Source organism: Cucurbita moschata, unplaced genomic scaffold (genome assembly GCF_002738365.1).
Source record: "Cucurbita moschata cultivar Rifu unplaced genomic scaffold, Cmos_1.0 Cmo_Scf00004, whole genome shotgun sequence".
NCBI lineage: Eukaryota > Viridiplantae > Streptophyta > Magnoliopsida > Cucurbitales > Cucurbitaceae > Cucurbita > Cucurbita moschata.
Genome location: NW_019268520.1, coordinates 1,912,200 through 1,929,450, shown reverse-complemented (window position 1 = coordinate 1,929,450; position 17,251 = coordinate 1,912,200). Strand labels below are relative to the sequence as shown.

Sequence of the window (17,251 nt, the reverse complement as noted above, 5' to 3'; positions counted from 1 at the left end):
TTTTTTTTTTTTTTTTTTTTTTAAGGCCTACATTTGATGTGATGTGTTGCTGCCCCATGGGTGTTGTCCCCCTATCCTTTCTTTATTATTATTATTATTACTCCTTATTATAAAGTTGGTATATTATTACCCTTCCTAAGTTTCCATCTCCCTATATTTTTTTTTAATAAATACTTTATTTTATTTTTAAAATGTGTATTCGGAATTTTTACGCTTTTAAATTTATTTGTCTTCCCACATATGATGCAACAACGTACCTTTTTTTCTTAAGTGAAAGACGTTTTAACTCTTAAGAAAACTTTTAAGAAAACGTCTATCATTTTACTATACAAGCTCGTTAGGTACTTTGTGAATGAGTTTTCAATGCCTTCAAATGTGAAATCAAAGAACGGAATAATATTAATGTACTATCTCATAAGGTCTCCACAGCATAAGCCATCAATGAAAATGATAGGTATTTTAACTCATTAAGTGGGGATCGAAAAATGCATACACATGCAACATGTAACATAACTGAAGAGATATAAATTCATGACTGGTCTTTGGATTCTACTTGCCTTTTTTGAACACGTGGACCCACTAGATAGGCTTGTTAACGTACTCCCTGAGCCTAACTATGGCTAGCTTTTTCGAACATATGGACCCATTAGGCGGGCTTGTTAACATACCTTATAAGTCTAACTATGGGCTAGTGCACTCTCACTCTACCAAAAATCAATGGAAAGGAAAGAAACGGAAATAATATTGTGGTGTATGTGTTCGTACATAACATATTGGAGAAGTAATCATACCATTATAAGGTCTGTGATTCCTAACGTGGTATCAAAGTCATCCCTTTACTTAATCATCTCAATGGAATTCTCAAATGTCGGACAAACAAGTTGTGAGCCTCGAAGGTCTAGTTAAAAGTGACTCAAGTATTGAACAAATGTTGTATTTTGTCTTGAGGGCTTTAGAGAATGAGTTGAGCCTCGATTAAGGGGAGAATGTGCCAGAGCTCCATAGGTCTTAGGAGAGGCTCTATGATATAGTTCGTTCGAGGGGAGGATTATTGAGGGTTGTTGGAAGAAGAGTCCAACGTCGGCTAATTAAAAGGTTAATCATGGATTTATAAGTGACACGTTACTCGGATATCACAAAATATGTCTTGCTCAATTGTCTTTTTATAAATAATTTTAAACTAATTTTTTTAAAATTTTAAATAAAATTTGCATTTGTATACAATGTTTTTAAAAATTGTTTTTAAATTCGAATTTAAAAACAATTAAAATTTTGAAAATAATATTTTTATATTTTTATCAATGTATCTTGTATTTAAAAAAAAATAAAAACTTGGATAATATAATATTTTTAATTTTTTATTACACCAAATTTATAACATAAAACCTTCATTTAAATAATAATATTTAAAATTTTAACTTAATATTTATTATAAATATATTTAAAATTAAATTAAATTACGATCTAATTTTGAAACAGGTTACATATCTAAACAATATAATGTTTTTCATTAATTGTTTTAAAATTTGTAGAAAATTAAAGGATAGTTAACGGAAAATGGCACAGGTTCAATGCACCGTCATTGAACAAATAATAAATAAGTAAACAATTATAATTTAAAAATAAAAAAGAAAAAAATAATAATTTAAGGAAAATATGTGGGAATTTCCAGCTGGTTGACTTGGAGTCGTTTGACCGTCTGAGTTACCATTGGGCAGCGGGTCACAAATCGGTCAATTCAAACTGTCTCCGGGACTCCTCGCCGGTGGAGCAACTGATTTACTTCCGGCTGCCCCACCTGCCCCACTTCTCTCGCTCCGTCTCATCATAATCAATAATTGAAGAATTAAAATTTTCAATTTTTGTGTTTTGGGGTAAAAATAATAATAATAAAAAATAAATAAATAAAGGGATTCGAGATAAAATGGGAATTTAGAGTGTAATGGAAATGGGAATAAGAATAATATTGATTTAAATGGAACTTCAATTTCACGACGTGGATGAATTCTAAAACGATGATGTTCGTGTCACATTATCGTTTGGTATTGATTAAGATTCATGAAATTTGCTACAGATCGTCGTTATTTTAGCTTAGAGTATATGGTCAAAGAATTCTGGAATATATTTTTTAGAAAAATAGTGATAGATTGCGAAACTGTCTCACTAGGGGTCTGTTTGTCATCCTTAAATTTCGACGGACTCAATTATACATCGTGTTTGTCTTATTAATTTATTTTCTTCTTGATTCTTGATTTGTGGAATAAAGTTAGAGAGAAGTTTTCCTATACTTGTCTTTCTTTAAACATTTGATGGTACGATACTATTCTTTCATTTAATAAATTCTATCATTCAACTACTCTATTGTTCAATAACGTTACTATTAAACAAGAACAAACGTTACATTGTTCACAACGACTTCCCATGTGATCAAATCATAGGACTTAACGACTAAAAATATCTCATGAGAGTTTATGCTCAACGTGAATAATATCATACTAATGTGGAGAGTTGTTACCAATGATATAAGAGCGGTATCTCTCCTAGTAAGATATTGTTCGAGGTATCTCTCCTAGTAAGATATTGTTCGAGGACAAACCAAGGTGAAAACTTGTGGGTATATGACACTCGAGTAAAGGATGGGTACATGAATGAACAGAGAGCAATCTTGAGAATAGGATAGTTAAAAGAATTGAAAGTTACTATTTATACCAACCATGTGCATTTTTTTTTTGTGCCTCAATCATAAAAACTCCAAAGTTAAATGTCAGGACAGACATGTGTCGAGACATGAGTTGTTACAAATAGTATCTAAGTGGTACCTCGACACGAGGGTAATTGTTAGATTACATGGAGTTTTAGTGTCTATTATATCGGATTGAGATCCACATTTTACGTCAGCGTTTTCACGCGGTCTCTAGAAAGCGTTGGATTTTGCAAGTAATTGGGACTTTAAGCTGCATCTTATAGAGTTCACATACAACAATAGCTTTTTGGCAACTATAGAATTCACCTACAACAACAACGTTTAGGAAACTATCGAAATGGCATCATTTGGAGCCTTATATGGGAAACGGTGCAAGCCCCCTGTGTGTTGGAACGAGTTAGTAAATAAGAACTATTGGGACTAGATTTAGTCCAAACTACCAATGAAGTCATGTAAAAGATCAAGATCAGGATGCACACAACTTAGAGTAGATGCCGATGTGAGACGTAGAAACTTGAAATTTGAGGTAGAGACAAGGTATTTTTGAAGGTGGCTCAAATGAAAGGCATCCTGAAGTTCAGATAGAAGGGCATGATGATCCCAGCTTCATCAAACCCTTCGACATCTTTGATGGGATCAGACCATGGCATACAGGTGGCTCTACCACCATCCCTCTTAGTAATGAACAACGTATAACACATGTCTATGCTCTACAACTACCTAAGCAATCCAGCACATGTGATAGATTACGAGCCTCAGCAGAAAGACGAGGACTTGAGTTATGAAGCCAGACCAATAAGGATCTTAGCTCGAAAGGTGAATTGGAAGAGATGAGAGGAAAATATCTCGAGTTGTTTCAAGATTGAGACACTTATGAGCACAAAAGTTCAATTTTACGAGAATATAATGTAACGGTTAGGAAAAAATCATCAACCCACTACCCCAAAATCTATCCCCTCAACTCTCCAATTTGCTCCATAAGAAGTTACTCAACATGCTCTAACTCAATGTCGTGTACTCACATAGGTGAACTTGGATGTCAAGAGACAGACTCAACCAAGCTACAAAGATAAAATAGCGAGATTAGATTGTTGTTTGAATGATGTGTGCGTTGTGGCCTTGCACTTGTCATATTTTATGATTGTATGTCAAGCTATGCTATATTATGTTATGTCATGCTACGTTATGTCACGAATGAAAGGAGTTACAATTTGTATCTTAAAACATATGTCATGATTTTAAGCTATGAGACCTCATGCATTTATGTGTATCACGTGCATTGAGATACTTTCTCGTTACAATTAGTATAGACGTATACTTTACAATATTTGTTTTCACCACGATATCATGTCGGTTCTTTTTCTCTGTGGTGTCTGGCAACGTGAGAGCGCTGGCCAAACAAGCCAAGCTTAGAGGGTATGTATACAAGCCTGCATGGTGGGTCCATGTCAACATTATTCAAACAATGCCCTATGGCTCTCGCGAGCTCCTCCAATCCTTTACGACGTTAGGACATAGTCATTATTTTATTTTATTATTCTTTTTTTATTTTGGAAATTAATGAAACAAATGGCCAAATTCATGTATGGTTAAAAAATAATAATAATATAGTTCGGCAAATTCTGCGTTACAACGTCTCTGAAATTCATCTCCCATGTGGCTACACAATTTTTAATCTGCACCGTCCAAATATTTAAATTAATTGTATTAATTTACTTATTTATTAGTTATTACTATTATTTATTTATTTTCCCTCTTGCCCTAGTACAAGGCAAGTTAGTGGCCATGTGAAACTGTACGGCTACTTAATAGGACCATTACATTGGTGTCTTCGGGTCTGCTTGGAAACTACCCTTTTAATTACTTCCTTTTTTTTTTTCTATATATATATTTATTATTATTATTATTTTTTAATAAAATAAATGTGTAGCATAGGATCGGAGTCTCAACTTTAGAAAAATGATTTAAATATCTATTCACGTTGTTGTTGAATATTATTGAGAAAAATAGTCCCACATTGACTGATTCAGTGAAAGATAGTAGATTTATAAATAAGAAATAATGTTGTACTATTACAGAGATGTGCAATTTTTAATTCTCAAAAAGCAGGTTGCTTATGGCTGCATGACAAATGTCCCATTCTTGCTTGTTCTAGTCGATTGACAGGAACCTCAACCAATTGTGTGGGAGAGGATGTTACGGTCATGCTTGTTGTTGCCGCCTCTTTTCAAACTTACGTGGAACGAATTGCGTGAACGAATTGGTTTAACTCACTTGTTGTTGGGGAGTGGTTCATCTCTGCTACTCTGTCCCCGTTTTCTAAAACTTTCTTCTTAAACCGGATGCTTGAGCCATAGTAGGCGACCCAAGAACGAATTGACTTAACTCATTTGTTGCTGAAAAGCTCAATATTGGCAAATCTATTTTATTAGTTTTCTTTTTTATAATAATTTTTTATTTGTTGATTAAATTTAAATTATTCTTTTTTTAATTATTTTTTAGATGTAATTTTTTCAATGAAATTATGAAAATAGGAAAAAGGAAGAAAAAGGGAAAAGGGGATGGGCCCCTTGCCTCTTTGTAGTCGTGCGACTAGTAGATCCCCTCACGTTTATGCTATTTTTTTAAATTAATATTTTTATATAAACAATTTAAATATTTATATTTAGTTCAATAATATATATACATTTCATTAAAAAGTCGATCTCTCTAACGTTGTATAATAGTAATAGATATTTTATTTACTGAACTATGCTCGAATTGATTAGATTTTACAAATCTAAATAAAATCTCTTGATCGAGAATGTATGTCTTAACTAATTAAACTATATTTATAAAACCGATATATATGGTCTTATTTTAAGATTCTATACTTAATGGCCCTGACATTCTCCTGCATTCATTGCGACCTGCTCACATTACCTACTTCTCGTTTCTAAGAACGAAAACTATCCACACAGACTAACAGAGGTCATCACTCACATGCATCCTACGAAAACTTTTAGGAGTTCACCTAACATTAAATTGTTAGAAGTAAAACACGTTTAACTATGAAGTTTCTATAATTGATCTACTGAAAACGAATGTGCAACTTATTGGTACAGATAGTGAAATTCAATTCTTTTAAACACTTCTTAGTCATCCTATCTTCATGATCGCTTTGATTCAGATGTGATCTCGATTCATTCATACTCTTCCTTTACTCAAACGTCACATAAAACTTTAAAAATATTTATTTATAAATTAACGTATCAACAAATTAGACCTAAAATAATGTATTAGGCAAATTAGGGCATTGTTTTCTTCGTGAGTGGATGAACCGGTAGGTAGGAAGCATGAAGTGCCCACAAGGATCCTCCAATTATTCCCTTATCTTTACCCTTAAAAAAAAATCTATAATATACCGATAATGAATTCCTATAATTATTGGGTTTTATCTTATTAGACTAGTGATGATATTTTAACGGTTTTTATTGATTGTGTTCTATGTAACGACAGGGTTGTATCGTTTATTCTTTAATTACCTTTTAAACGAGCTATTTGAAAATATGTCTAAGATCGCAGAAGAAAAATAATGAATTGATTATGTTGAATTAAAAAAAATTAAATTAATAAATAAACCTTAGATTAAGGGTTCAAATTTCAGAAGTTGGACATGAAATATAAAATTAGGGCAATTATTTAATAGAGTTTTGTCTCATAAAATACTAAAAAAAAAAAAAAGAATTTGGAAGTAATTATACCAAAAGAATAATAATAATAATAATAAAAGTAATATTCCAAAAGATTCATTTGAAATTGTCAAATCTTAATTATTTAAATAAACCTCAAATTAGGGAAAATAAATAAATAATGCCGAAAAGTGGTTTGGACCCATTAGCGAGCTGGATCTGAGGGTTATTTATTTTTTTATTTTTTTATTTTAGGTATAAATCTAATTTTATAATAAGAAATTTAAATAATATATTTTTAATTTTAAGATAATTTTAAAAAAAAATTAAATATAACTATCCATATTCAAGATTTGGATTAAAATTTGATATTTAATGGCCCCGACATTTCTTACATCTCTAGCAACATGAGTTGCTCCAAATGATATTATAGTGGTACGTCTCCCAATAAGATGTAGTTCGGGAAAATAAGGTTCACCTTCCTTTACAGATGCTCAATTATAGAAATTTCAAAATTATGCATGCATGTTTTGAGCAATTTTATGTCGGGTAACCTTCTCCCGTGTTGGTCTGTGGGGATAGTTTTTACTCTTAGAAATGAGAAGTGGCATGACCATGTTGCACGGGATGTAGGAGAATGTCGGAGCACACACATGGCAAAATAATAATAATAATAATGATAATAATAATAATAATAATGTTCTCCCTCTAGGCCCGTCATTTATGATTAAAAAGATAGTACTCTTAAAAGAATGAGAGCCCTACTCTAACTAATTCCACGGATAAATTTGATACCTTTTATCTTATCACGAGTCTAAACAGGTAGGCTTCGTTTCAATTCTTCACAAAAATTAATTCCAAACGGGACGTGTCGGTTTAAAAAAGAAATATAAAACTTTTTATTTGTGAATCTAATCAATTCTTTAAAAAAAAAATTACCAAAATTGAAAAAAATAAAATAAATAAAACATTTTATTTAAAAATAAAAATAAAATAAACATATTGACATAGTTGACCACTTGTGAGTGCCTCATGTGCAAAAGGGTACCCAATAAAACATATTTCTTCACCCCTCTCTTTCTATAAAATGAGGGGTAAAAATGGAAGAGTGGAATGAAAAGGACTAAGCATCTTAGGTGGTTTGGTGTTCACTCTTATGGAGTACTATCTCCTTTTCAACGATAATTAAAAATTCTCGATCCTCGTCTTTAATGGAGCGGTGAATATTGAAAAAGAAAAAAAATCAGGTACTTTTTCCATTTATATATACAACAATATCACAAAATTTCTCGTGATTCTTCTTTTGAAAAGAAGAGATTAGGCACAAAAAAACTTTTATTTAATTATTTAATTGACCCGACATAAAATTAACGTTTCTACTAAAATCAGCTTACTTATGACGTGATATTCTAAAAAAAATAATTAGGGTCATTTTTCATTAGAGGAAATATTTATCTAATCCAAAGGTCTAAAAGATTTGTGATAATATTTTTGACGTTAGGCTGACGTAATTTTTAAATATTTTTTTCATTACAATAAATTGTGTGTATAAAATTAGATTTTGTTATCCTTAAATTTCTGGATATTTTCTAGAAATTAAATTTCATAGAAATAAGAAGAAAAAAAATTGAAATTGGGCCATTTGAAAATTGGCCCATAAGCCCATAGAATTTGTTCTTTGGCCCAAACAAACCACAACTACAAAAGTTACAAAACAATGATAAAGGAAAAACAACCAAACTCACGAATATAACTTGGACAATATATGCTAGCGGTGAATTTGGGTTATTACAAATGGTATTAGAGCCAGACACTGGACGATGTGCCAGCCTTCTTGCTATTCCCCGAAGGGGGGTAGGCACGAGGCAGTGTGCCAGTAAGGATGTTGGGCCCTAAACGGGAGTGGATTTGGTGGGGGGTAGAAACCTTCCCCTAGTAGACGCATTTAAAGCCTTGAGGGGGAACTCGAAAGGGAAAGCTCAAAGAGGATAATATTTGCTAGCGGTAAATCTAGATTGTTACAAGAGTAAACAAATCCCTACATGAATTCCTTCCATAGAAGTCTTAAGTCACGTAGAACATTAGACGAACACATTAGACCGAACACATGAAAAATCACACGGGAAGTGCAAGATAGCACATGGATGTGAAGATGATAGATCACAACGCATCAAGCTACTCTTTGGACTCTTTGTGTGGCGGAGATTAGCTGCACCAAAATGATAAATCCAGACAATTGGGAATGGTCGTCCGTTGTTCTATTTAGTTTGACATTTGGTTGGAGGGATCTATTATTTTACCACTATAATACAGTGGTTATTTTATAAGTAGATAGTTTCATTCATGTCAAAGTTTACGAGTAACTCCTTTTGAACAATTTATGGTACTAGCCTTCTAGTTCGAGAGTTGGTTAATAGGGAGGATTGTGCGATTTGACTTTTTGGCCATTTTGGAGTCCTTTTGGTCGCTAATGTCTAGAAGTTTTTGTGTCGTAGACATTATTTGGTGTCTTGGTCTTGAAGTATTTTCATTGTCTAGCTCGTTGTGTGGAATAAGTTGTACATGTATAATCATATTAATCGTTCACATTTCGATGTTTCCTATGCTTGTATTCTTTATGACAGTGTAGTTCAATCTCGAGACCATTTATTCTTGGACGGTCCCTTTAACATGAAACTTCATATTTCAAAACTTGCACACTAAATTTATAATTTAAATAAAATTCTATTAAATACATCATTTATAAATTAAAAAATATATATATATATATATTATATTTATTTATTTATTTAATGAGAGAGAGAAAAGCTTTCCAATAAGGATAGCGGAAAGGACAATTCTGGAATTTACGTAAGATCGAGACAACATCCTCGGCATCCAATGAAATAATGACACGTAAATACATTTTTTTCTTTTTTCTTTTTTTTGAATTCTGCCTTGGACCTTAACGACGCGCTTGAAGACCAGAAGGCGCGTGTGGCACAAAAGTCAACTACGGCAACTTAAAAACTAAATAAATAAATTGCTATCTAATAGCTAATTAAATATTTACATCCTTTCAAATTAATAATAATATTTTTATTTCACTTTTATATTAAATAAATTTGGGCATGCACGTACAACGTCAATTTAGATAAAATATATTATAATAATATTTTTTATTTCACTTTTGTTGTAATGTCAATATTTATTATATTTTTTTTTTACTAACTCAAATTTTTAAATTTGGAGGGTTCGATTATTTTTTTTTGTAATTATTTAAAAATAATAATTATCCACGTGTAGGCACCTTATTAACTAAAATCTCATATAACTTAAATATAAAAAATTTAGAAGTTACGACTTTGACATATATTACAAACATCAATAGATTTAATCTTCGTAATAACTAAAAGTAGGGTTGAATTGAGTTTGGTTGTAAACTTTATTTGCAGGTTGGTCGGATTGACTGGTAAAAAAAACTTCAACTACGAACTGAGAACAAGAAACATAAGTAGGATTGAAAACTGTATTGTTCATGTTTAAAAATTATTTAAAGTTATAAAACAAATATATTTCATAAGTTTCTTTACATTGAATCAAGTTTTATAATACTTTCTTCCGGTTGGAGAGTGTATGTCAATCACGTCCAACTCGTCTTTCAGAAGAATCAAATTGATGTCTTTCCAAAGGTTTAATGAAAAATATATCTGTCAATTACATTTTAGTTTGTAAGTTTTCCCGAATTATATGACAATCTATTTCAATGTGCTTCGTACGTTCGTGAAAAACTGAATTGGCTACTATATGCAATGCTACTTGATAATCACAATATAATTCATCGGCCGAGGCCAATGCAATGCAATTCCTCGATCCACTATTGCTCAACCCAACCCAATCGCAAGCTTGTTGCCCCACACCCATCGCCCCAAACCTAGTACAAACCAAACCAACCCACACCTCGACTTGACGACCCGAAAGCTGATCCAATGCCAAATCTCCACGTGCGGCGCGCGCATCAACCGACCATTAGTCACGACTCGTTTGAGACTTGCCTCTAGTGTGTGACTTCGCTCTAGCTCAATGTAGGTATCTAACTCAAATAGCTTGGTTTACACAATCATTAACTTGTTCCACTTTTTTGGTCCCCTTTCTTATCATTTTTTATCCTATCAGAGTCAATTTTGGCATTTTTAAAAGTTTTTGAGACGGGTATAACACAATTTGGCCAATTTGAAGTATTCAAAGCTAAATTAGAGGTTTAATTATGAGTATTAGGTAGATTAAGCTGCTCAACATATACTAAACCAATGTGGTGGATTCACATAGGTTGACTTGGATTTTAAGGGATAGATTTAGACTAGCTCCAACCATAAATTAGCAACCCCGAATTAAACTACTTAGGTAAGTGGTTTACTATTGATTTGGTTGGTTGAATTGTTTAAAACATGAAGAACGTGTGCCTTGTGGCCCTTACATATCCCTTGTCTTGTGACTGTTTAAGGCCTATTTATTACGATGTTGCTGTGAGATGAGTATGCTATGCCATGGAATTCGATATGTTATGTTATATTGTAATTACGAGGTATACTATGTTATAGAATATCATGCTGGCATGTTATGCTATGTGAAATTGTGGTATGTTATGGAAAGCGTTAATTATGTTATACATCACATTGTGAGATAACATGAAATGATTAAATTATATATGAAATGAAATAAGGTATAACTTGCATTGCATATACAGACCATGATTTTAAATCATGGGGACCTCGTGCATTTTGTATGTGCATCCATATACTTTCCCGCTATGTTACAATATTATGTACACCATTTAATTTGGTTAATTAATTTTGCCTTTCTTGTCCTTGTTTTCTATCCTCTATCCAAATAAACGGCCAACTAACCATAAAAGAAATCTCATGAAAAATAAAAGTCAAACTAACCAAATAAAAACACTATTATTTTAGGTAATTAATTAAAAATAAATGACACCTTTACCCAAGTCAGTAAAAACAGATAAAACGGTAAAAGAATCTCATGGAATATTATTTACAATATTGTATTACATTTTTTAAATATTTATTTGTCAATTTAAAAAAAAAAAAAGAGAAAAATAATAATTAAAATTTAGTTTTTAAACTTTGAGTCAACTCCTTATCCTATGGATTGACTCAAAGTTTAAAATTTAAAATTTAAATTTAACCCAAAGTAAAATTTAATTAAAAAATTGATACGGAATATTTAATTATCACATTTCTTTATAATTTATATTAATTTTATATTTATAATAAAGGGTCTCATTAAATTATAAATGTTTGTGATTTAATTCTTAATTGATTTAGTTTTAATTGAAAGCGTATAATTATTATTTATTTTTCTAAAAAATAAAAATAAAAATAATATTTTAACTTTTTACAGGTGGGGCCTATTATGGTAGGACGTGAAATTTGACTAGGATTTCAACTGGAGAGAGAGGAAGAAAGGAAAGGAAAATAATAATAATAATAAAAAGGCAAAAAAAAATTCCTGTGAGAAAATAAAAGAAAAAAAAAACGAATAGAGATATAAATTTACAGAAAATAATGCGCTACGCAATCTTCGCCGGCTAGGAGCTCAGATCACGAAGTACCAGAACGTCGATACTCTGCTACTATAGTCTTCTTTTACAGTTTATCTCACTCCGATCGAGGTTTTCACCTCTTGTTGTTTCTCGGATTGCTCTGTTTTTCTGGTATAGATGGATCTCTTTACTGATGTTAAGCTCTTCCTGGTGTTGATTCTAGCTTGTTGTGATCTTGTATTGTATTCTCGATGAATGGCTTGGTTTTGGAAAATTAGAGGCGATGATGATGATTTTGATGAATTTGAGTTTATTGACTTGTTGTTGTTGTTGTTGTTTGGACTTTTCTTTTGATTAATTTGTTGGTTTATCGACTTCTACTTGTTTGATCTGGAAATTACACGGTTGAACTGGAAGTGTTGATGCGCATCGGCTGTAGTCTGTGCGGTGATTCTTTGAGTTTGAAGTGATGAAATGTTTTTTTATGGCGTTAATATTAAAGTAGTTTGGTAGATCCGAAGTAAGGCTTTTATGCATTTTAAGATTTTTGAACTTTTCGTGTGGCTCACTTTTGGTGAAGGAGTTTATGTTTATTTAAATGTGTGTTAAAGTTTTTGAAAACTGTTGTGGAGACTTTTGTTGCGTTTTTGGGAATTTGATTTAATTTCTACGTTTTATTCCATGGTATAAGAAGTTCTTAAATTTTGTTTTAGCAAGCTAGCTACGTTTTAGTTTTCATGGTGAAGTATTATGTAGCGATTGGCCAGCCTCTCAAGAAATTGTCCCCTCTTTTGTGTAATTTTGTTTATTTGATAGAGATTCTTTGCCCAGTTAAGAGATAATTGAATGCTCACTTTGGTCAGTTAGGGCATCAATTAGTGGGAAAAGATGAGCTGCTTTAGCTGCTGTGAGGAAGATGAAATTCAGAAAGCAGCTGACCATGGAGGCATGTATGCAGCAAAACAGAATATAGGTATTCTCTTAGCACCATCATAAGAGTTGGAAACATATCTTGTAACAATTAAAAGGGAATAATTTTGCAAACAAGTTGTTTTCCCACTTGTTTCTACTGATTGAATTTACCTTCCCCCTCCCCAACAATGACTGCTACAACGAACTTTTTCTATCGAAATAACTAATTCATTTAAGTTTGTAGTTCTTATATTGAACATTTTCTTATAGGAAACAATGGAGGTTATCAAAATACAGAAGCTGCACCAGCAGTTACTCAGGCTGTCAAAATGCAACCAATTTTAGTGCCTACCATACCCATCGAAGAACTGTCGGAAGTAACCGACAACTTTGGAAATGAAGCTTTGATTGGAGAGGGTTCATATGGGAGAGTATACTATGGGGTGCTTAAAAACGAGCAGCGTGCTGCAATCAAGAAGTTGGATGCTAGCAAACAGCCTAATGATGAGTTTTTAGCACAGGTTTCTATACATAGCCCCTCCCCAACAACAACCAAAAAGTAAACCATCTGTTATCATTTATGTTTATCAAGGCTAAAAGATGATAAATGTATAGGTCTCCATGGTATCGAGGCTGAAGCATGGAAATTTTGTTCAATTGCTTGGTTATTGCGTTGATGGGAATTCCCGAATACTTGCATACGAGTATGCTTCTAATGGATCACTTCATGATATTCTTCATGGTACATATAATCATGCGAAAACTTTGTTGGTCAAAAGCTTTAGAAGTTTATATGTTTTCTAAGTTAATTTCTGTTCCTGTACATGTATATCAAGACAGCTACGGCCAAAATGCCTTTCACTGTTTTCCAAGTTATTAATCTTAGGTATTATTATGCACTTTTTACACAGGAAGAAAAGGAGTGAAAGGAGCACAGCCAGGTCCTGTTCTATCATGGGCACAACGTGTGAAAATCGCTGTCGGGGCTGCAAGAGGACTTGAGTATTTGCATGAAAAGGCTGAGACCCACATTATCCATCGTGATATTAAGTCCAGCAATGTACTCATCTTTGATGATGATGTTGCTAAAATCGCCGACTTTGATTTGTCCAATCAAGCTCCTGATATGGCAGCACGTCTTCACTCTACTCGTGTTCTTGGAACTTTTGGTTACCATGCTCCTGAGTAAGCTGTCTAACTCTAGTCAATCGAGAAACTAAAATTCAAACGCCTTTTACTACTGTAACATTTTTCTGTTGTGAATTCTATTTCTTTTGGTTTTATTGGATTTCGACTTTGAATGAGTTGTGCCTACTTCACTATTCACCTTCAAGAATAACATTTCATCTCCAACCCTTTTTCTTGGGAGTTGTGACATAATCTTATGTTAAGTGAACCAAGAAACTTGAAAGTGTCTGAAATTCACTGTTGAGCTATGTTCAATTTGCTAACATCTAATGTCACCTTAGTGTTTTCGGCTGGCACATCTGGAAGAGAATTTTTAACTCAAATTATAATTGATCTATTTGGCAGATATGCTATGACTGGTCAATTGAATGCCAAGAGTGATGTATATAGCTTTGGTGTAGTCTTGCTTGAACTTCTGACAGGGAGAAAACCTGTAGATCCTACGCTACCACGAGGACAACAAAGTCTAGTTACTTGGGTGATTTTCTTTTGTCCTTCTCCGCCTTGGCTTTCACATTTCCCCCTTCTTTTTCCCGCTCTCTTGCCTCTTCATTTTATCCTGTTTTCTTTATCTGATCCACATGAAAGTTAACTTGCATTGTCGTCTTAATGAATCAGGCTACACCAAAGCTGAGTGAAGATAAAGTTAGGCAGTGTGTCGATGGAAGGCTTGGCGGAGACTACCCTCCAAAGGCTGTAGCAAAGGTAATTCGAATAATGCTTAAGCAATTCTCCATTTCTTTTTTGAATTGGCAGAGTTTGAGCATTTTGTAGAGTTCTGGTCTGTGCTCATCTGATGCATTTAGAATTCATTCAAAAGCTTCTTGTAGATGCTAAATTGTTTATCAACCCAATGTGACCTACCGTATATTGTTTATAAAGTGGTCTGTCAATGTTTTGGGAACTAATTTTGCTTGAGAAAGTGAAGATCAGGAAGACAAATTAAAAGAAATCTGAGGATCTTGCCATATTTTACTAGCTATAACAAGAATCTGTATCTAATACCGGATGCAACTTTACTGCAGTTAGCAGCTGTTGCTGCCCTGTGTGTGCAGTATGAAGCAGATTTCCGGCCAAACATGAGCATTGTTGTCAAAGCCCTCCAGCATTTATTAAATGCCCGACCCGTGCCTTCCGGTGACTCGTCAAACTCATAAGTTCTATTCATCTCACTCACTGTATCAATTTGCACACAAGCGTATAAGAAGAAATTGTATCTGAAGAAAGTTAGTGAATTGTTTGGATATTTTTTTGAAACACATTTCTATTAATTCACCTGTTATAAGTCATCTGTATCAAATCACGGCTCCCTTGTTTCGGTGTATTCTGTTTTCTTGTTTGTGGAATCTAATATTGTTTAGTTGTTGTAAGCATTGCTAGAGAGGGACAATGTATATACAGACTATGGTGCATCGGTTAAAGAATATTGAATTTGCATTCCTTCTTTGAGTCGCCATGTAGTGAATCTTCAACTTCAGAATGTGTTTAAACTGATTAAAATTTGTCAATCTCAAGACAGTATTCATAGCTAAAGTTATGATTAAGTTGAGGCTATGTTTATTGGAAGGGTATTGGGATGATAGAATAGAGACCATTTTTCTCTCTTTTACATTTGTTTTTATTAATTTCTATCCAAAAATGGAGTTTGATTCCTAATTTGATGGTCTTCAAATAGTTCTTATTAGTTGATTCGATTGGAAATAGACCATTGTGTCAACGAGGAATTATTCAATGAGACCGTCATAATGTAACAGACAGTTTTTTTCATGGTTCAATGTATGTTTAATTACATCAAATTTATATCTCATAGTTATTAAGGGACATGCAAGTTTTTGACTATACATCTAACGTTTATTATGAGGCAGCCATGTTGTAGTAGCCTCATTGAATAATTTTTATAAATTGGTGCTAGTATTTGGGTTGATAAATTTTCATCGTTACGTAAGATAGATCTTTGTATTTTGAAAAATATCAATTGTCCTTGAGCTTTTGATTTTGTCTAATAAATCTTTGCAACTTTAGACGGTTTATGTATCTAGGAGACAATTTAAAATTTTAAAAGTTTATAAAGCAAACTTATAATTTAATCGTTTTTTTTTTTTTAACTCCAAGCATAATAGAAAGGGATCTATGAACGAAATGACACTACATTAAAATAAAAATGATCTTAAGACTATAAAAGTACAGAACGAACTCAGGTTAAAAAAATTCTTAAAAATTGATAGTTCATATGTTAATCAATACACTATCTTTCGATTGTCCATTGAAGAGTAACTCCACTTTGAATGATTTGAAACATGTGAGTCTATTCACTATAAACTTCATGGTAACACATGCTAATCCCCATTGTGTTGAGTGACAAACATGATCTAGATCAATCTTATGTCTAATGACTTGAAAAAAAATGTGTTCGTTTATAAAAAAAAACGTTCACTCTTAAAAACAACTCAAGTCAAGCAAGCGGCGTATATTTAGGTCATAGGAGATACTAGGAAGTGTCGGGTGCTCGAGACTCGAACATTTAGCATAGCAACCCCATTCCATCTCATTTGTCCTTTTTGTTTTCATTTGGTGCTCTCTTTTTTGTACATTTTGGGGCCACGGATATATATTGCCTATCACTTCCTGCAAGAATTCTGCATCATGGAGACAACAATGATACCAAATCTTTATAGAATGGATATGCAACACACAAAGTATCAACCACAAGTGGCCTTTCATGTTTATTTTTAAGTTTTCAATTAAGCCTTTTCTCTAAATATGACTAAAAAAATTTGTCATGAAGATCCAAAATATCATTCTGGTTTAAGTTTATTTCATTTTAATTTATATAGTTTTTAAGTAAAATTAATAAAAATATCTCCAACTTTATACTTTCACTAATTAATTAATTAATTAATTTATTTATTTATTTATTTTATACTCTCAACTCTTTCAATAATACTCTGAAATTAAAAAATAATAATAATAATAATAATTTTGGAGAGAATCTTTAAGATTTTGTTTAAAAGATAATTCAAAACCTTTATTTTTAAAGTTAAACGGGTATTTTTTTAAATAAACGTAAACACTATCTTGAACTTACGTATTGGAAAACATCTTTAAAACGACACAATGAAATACTAAATGAAAATAAATAAACATTTATGCCAAAAACATCATATTCTAACCTAAGTGTAAGAAAGTAAATGCATCGACCCTATGTATGTGGTCTCGAGTTGCGGGTCAAATACA

General features: G+C 32.4%; 1 protein-coding gene across 3 annotated transcripts; it reads left to right on the top strand.

The window, feature by feature from the left end:
* The first annotated feature begins 11,895 nt into the window (after positions 1 to 11,895).
* LOC111442289 (pto-interacting protein 1-like) lies at positions 11,896 to 15,466 on the top strand. 3 transcript variants are annotated; one of them, XM_023079624.1, is made up of 8 exons: positions 11,896 to 12,046; positions 12,785 to 12,890; positions 13,100 to 13,350; positions 13,445 to 13,571; positions 13,741 to 14,014; positions 14,363 to 14,495; positions 14,636 to 14,722; positions 15,043 to 15,466. In XM_023079624.1, exons 2-8 carry the CDS (start codon positions 12,806 to 12,808, stop codon positions 15,172 to 15,174), a joined length of 1,089 nt encoding a protein of 362 aa, XP_022935392.1. In that variant the 5' UTR covers positions 11,896 to 12,046; positions 12,785 to 12,805; the 3' UTR covers positions 15,175 to 15,466. The 3 variants fall into 3 exon arrangements, with proteins under 3 accessions (XP_022935392.1, XP_022935391.1, XP_022935390.1); XM_023079623.1 differs by having other exon boundaries at positions 11,896 to 12,088; XM_023079622.1 differs by having other exon boundaries at positions 11,896 to 12,088; positions 12,781 to 12,890.
* Positions 15,467 to 17,251: the final 1,785 nt, after the last annotated feature.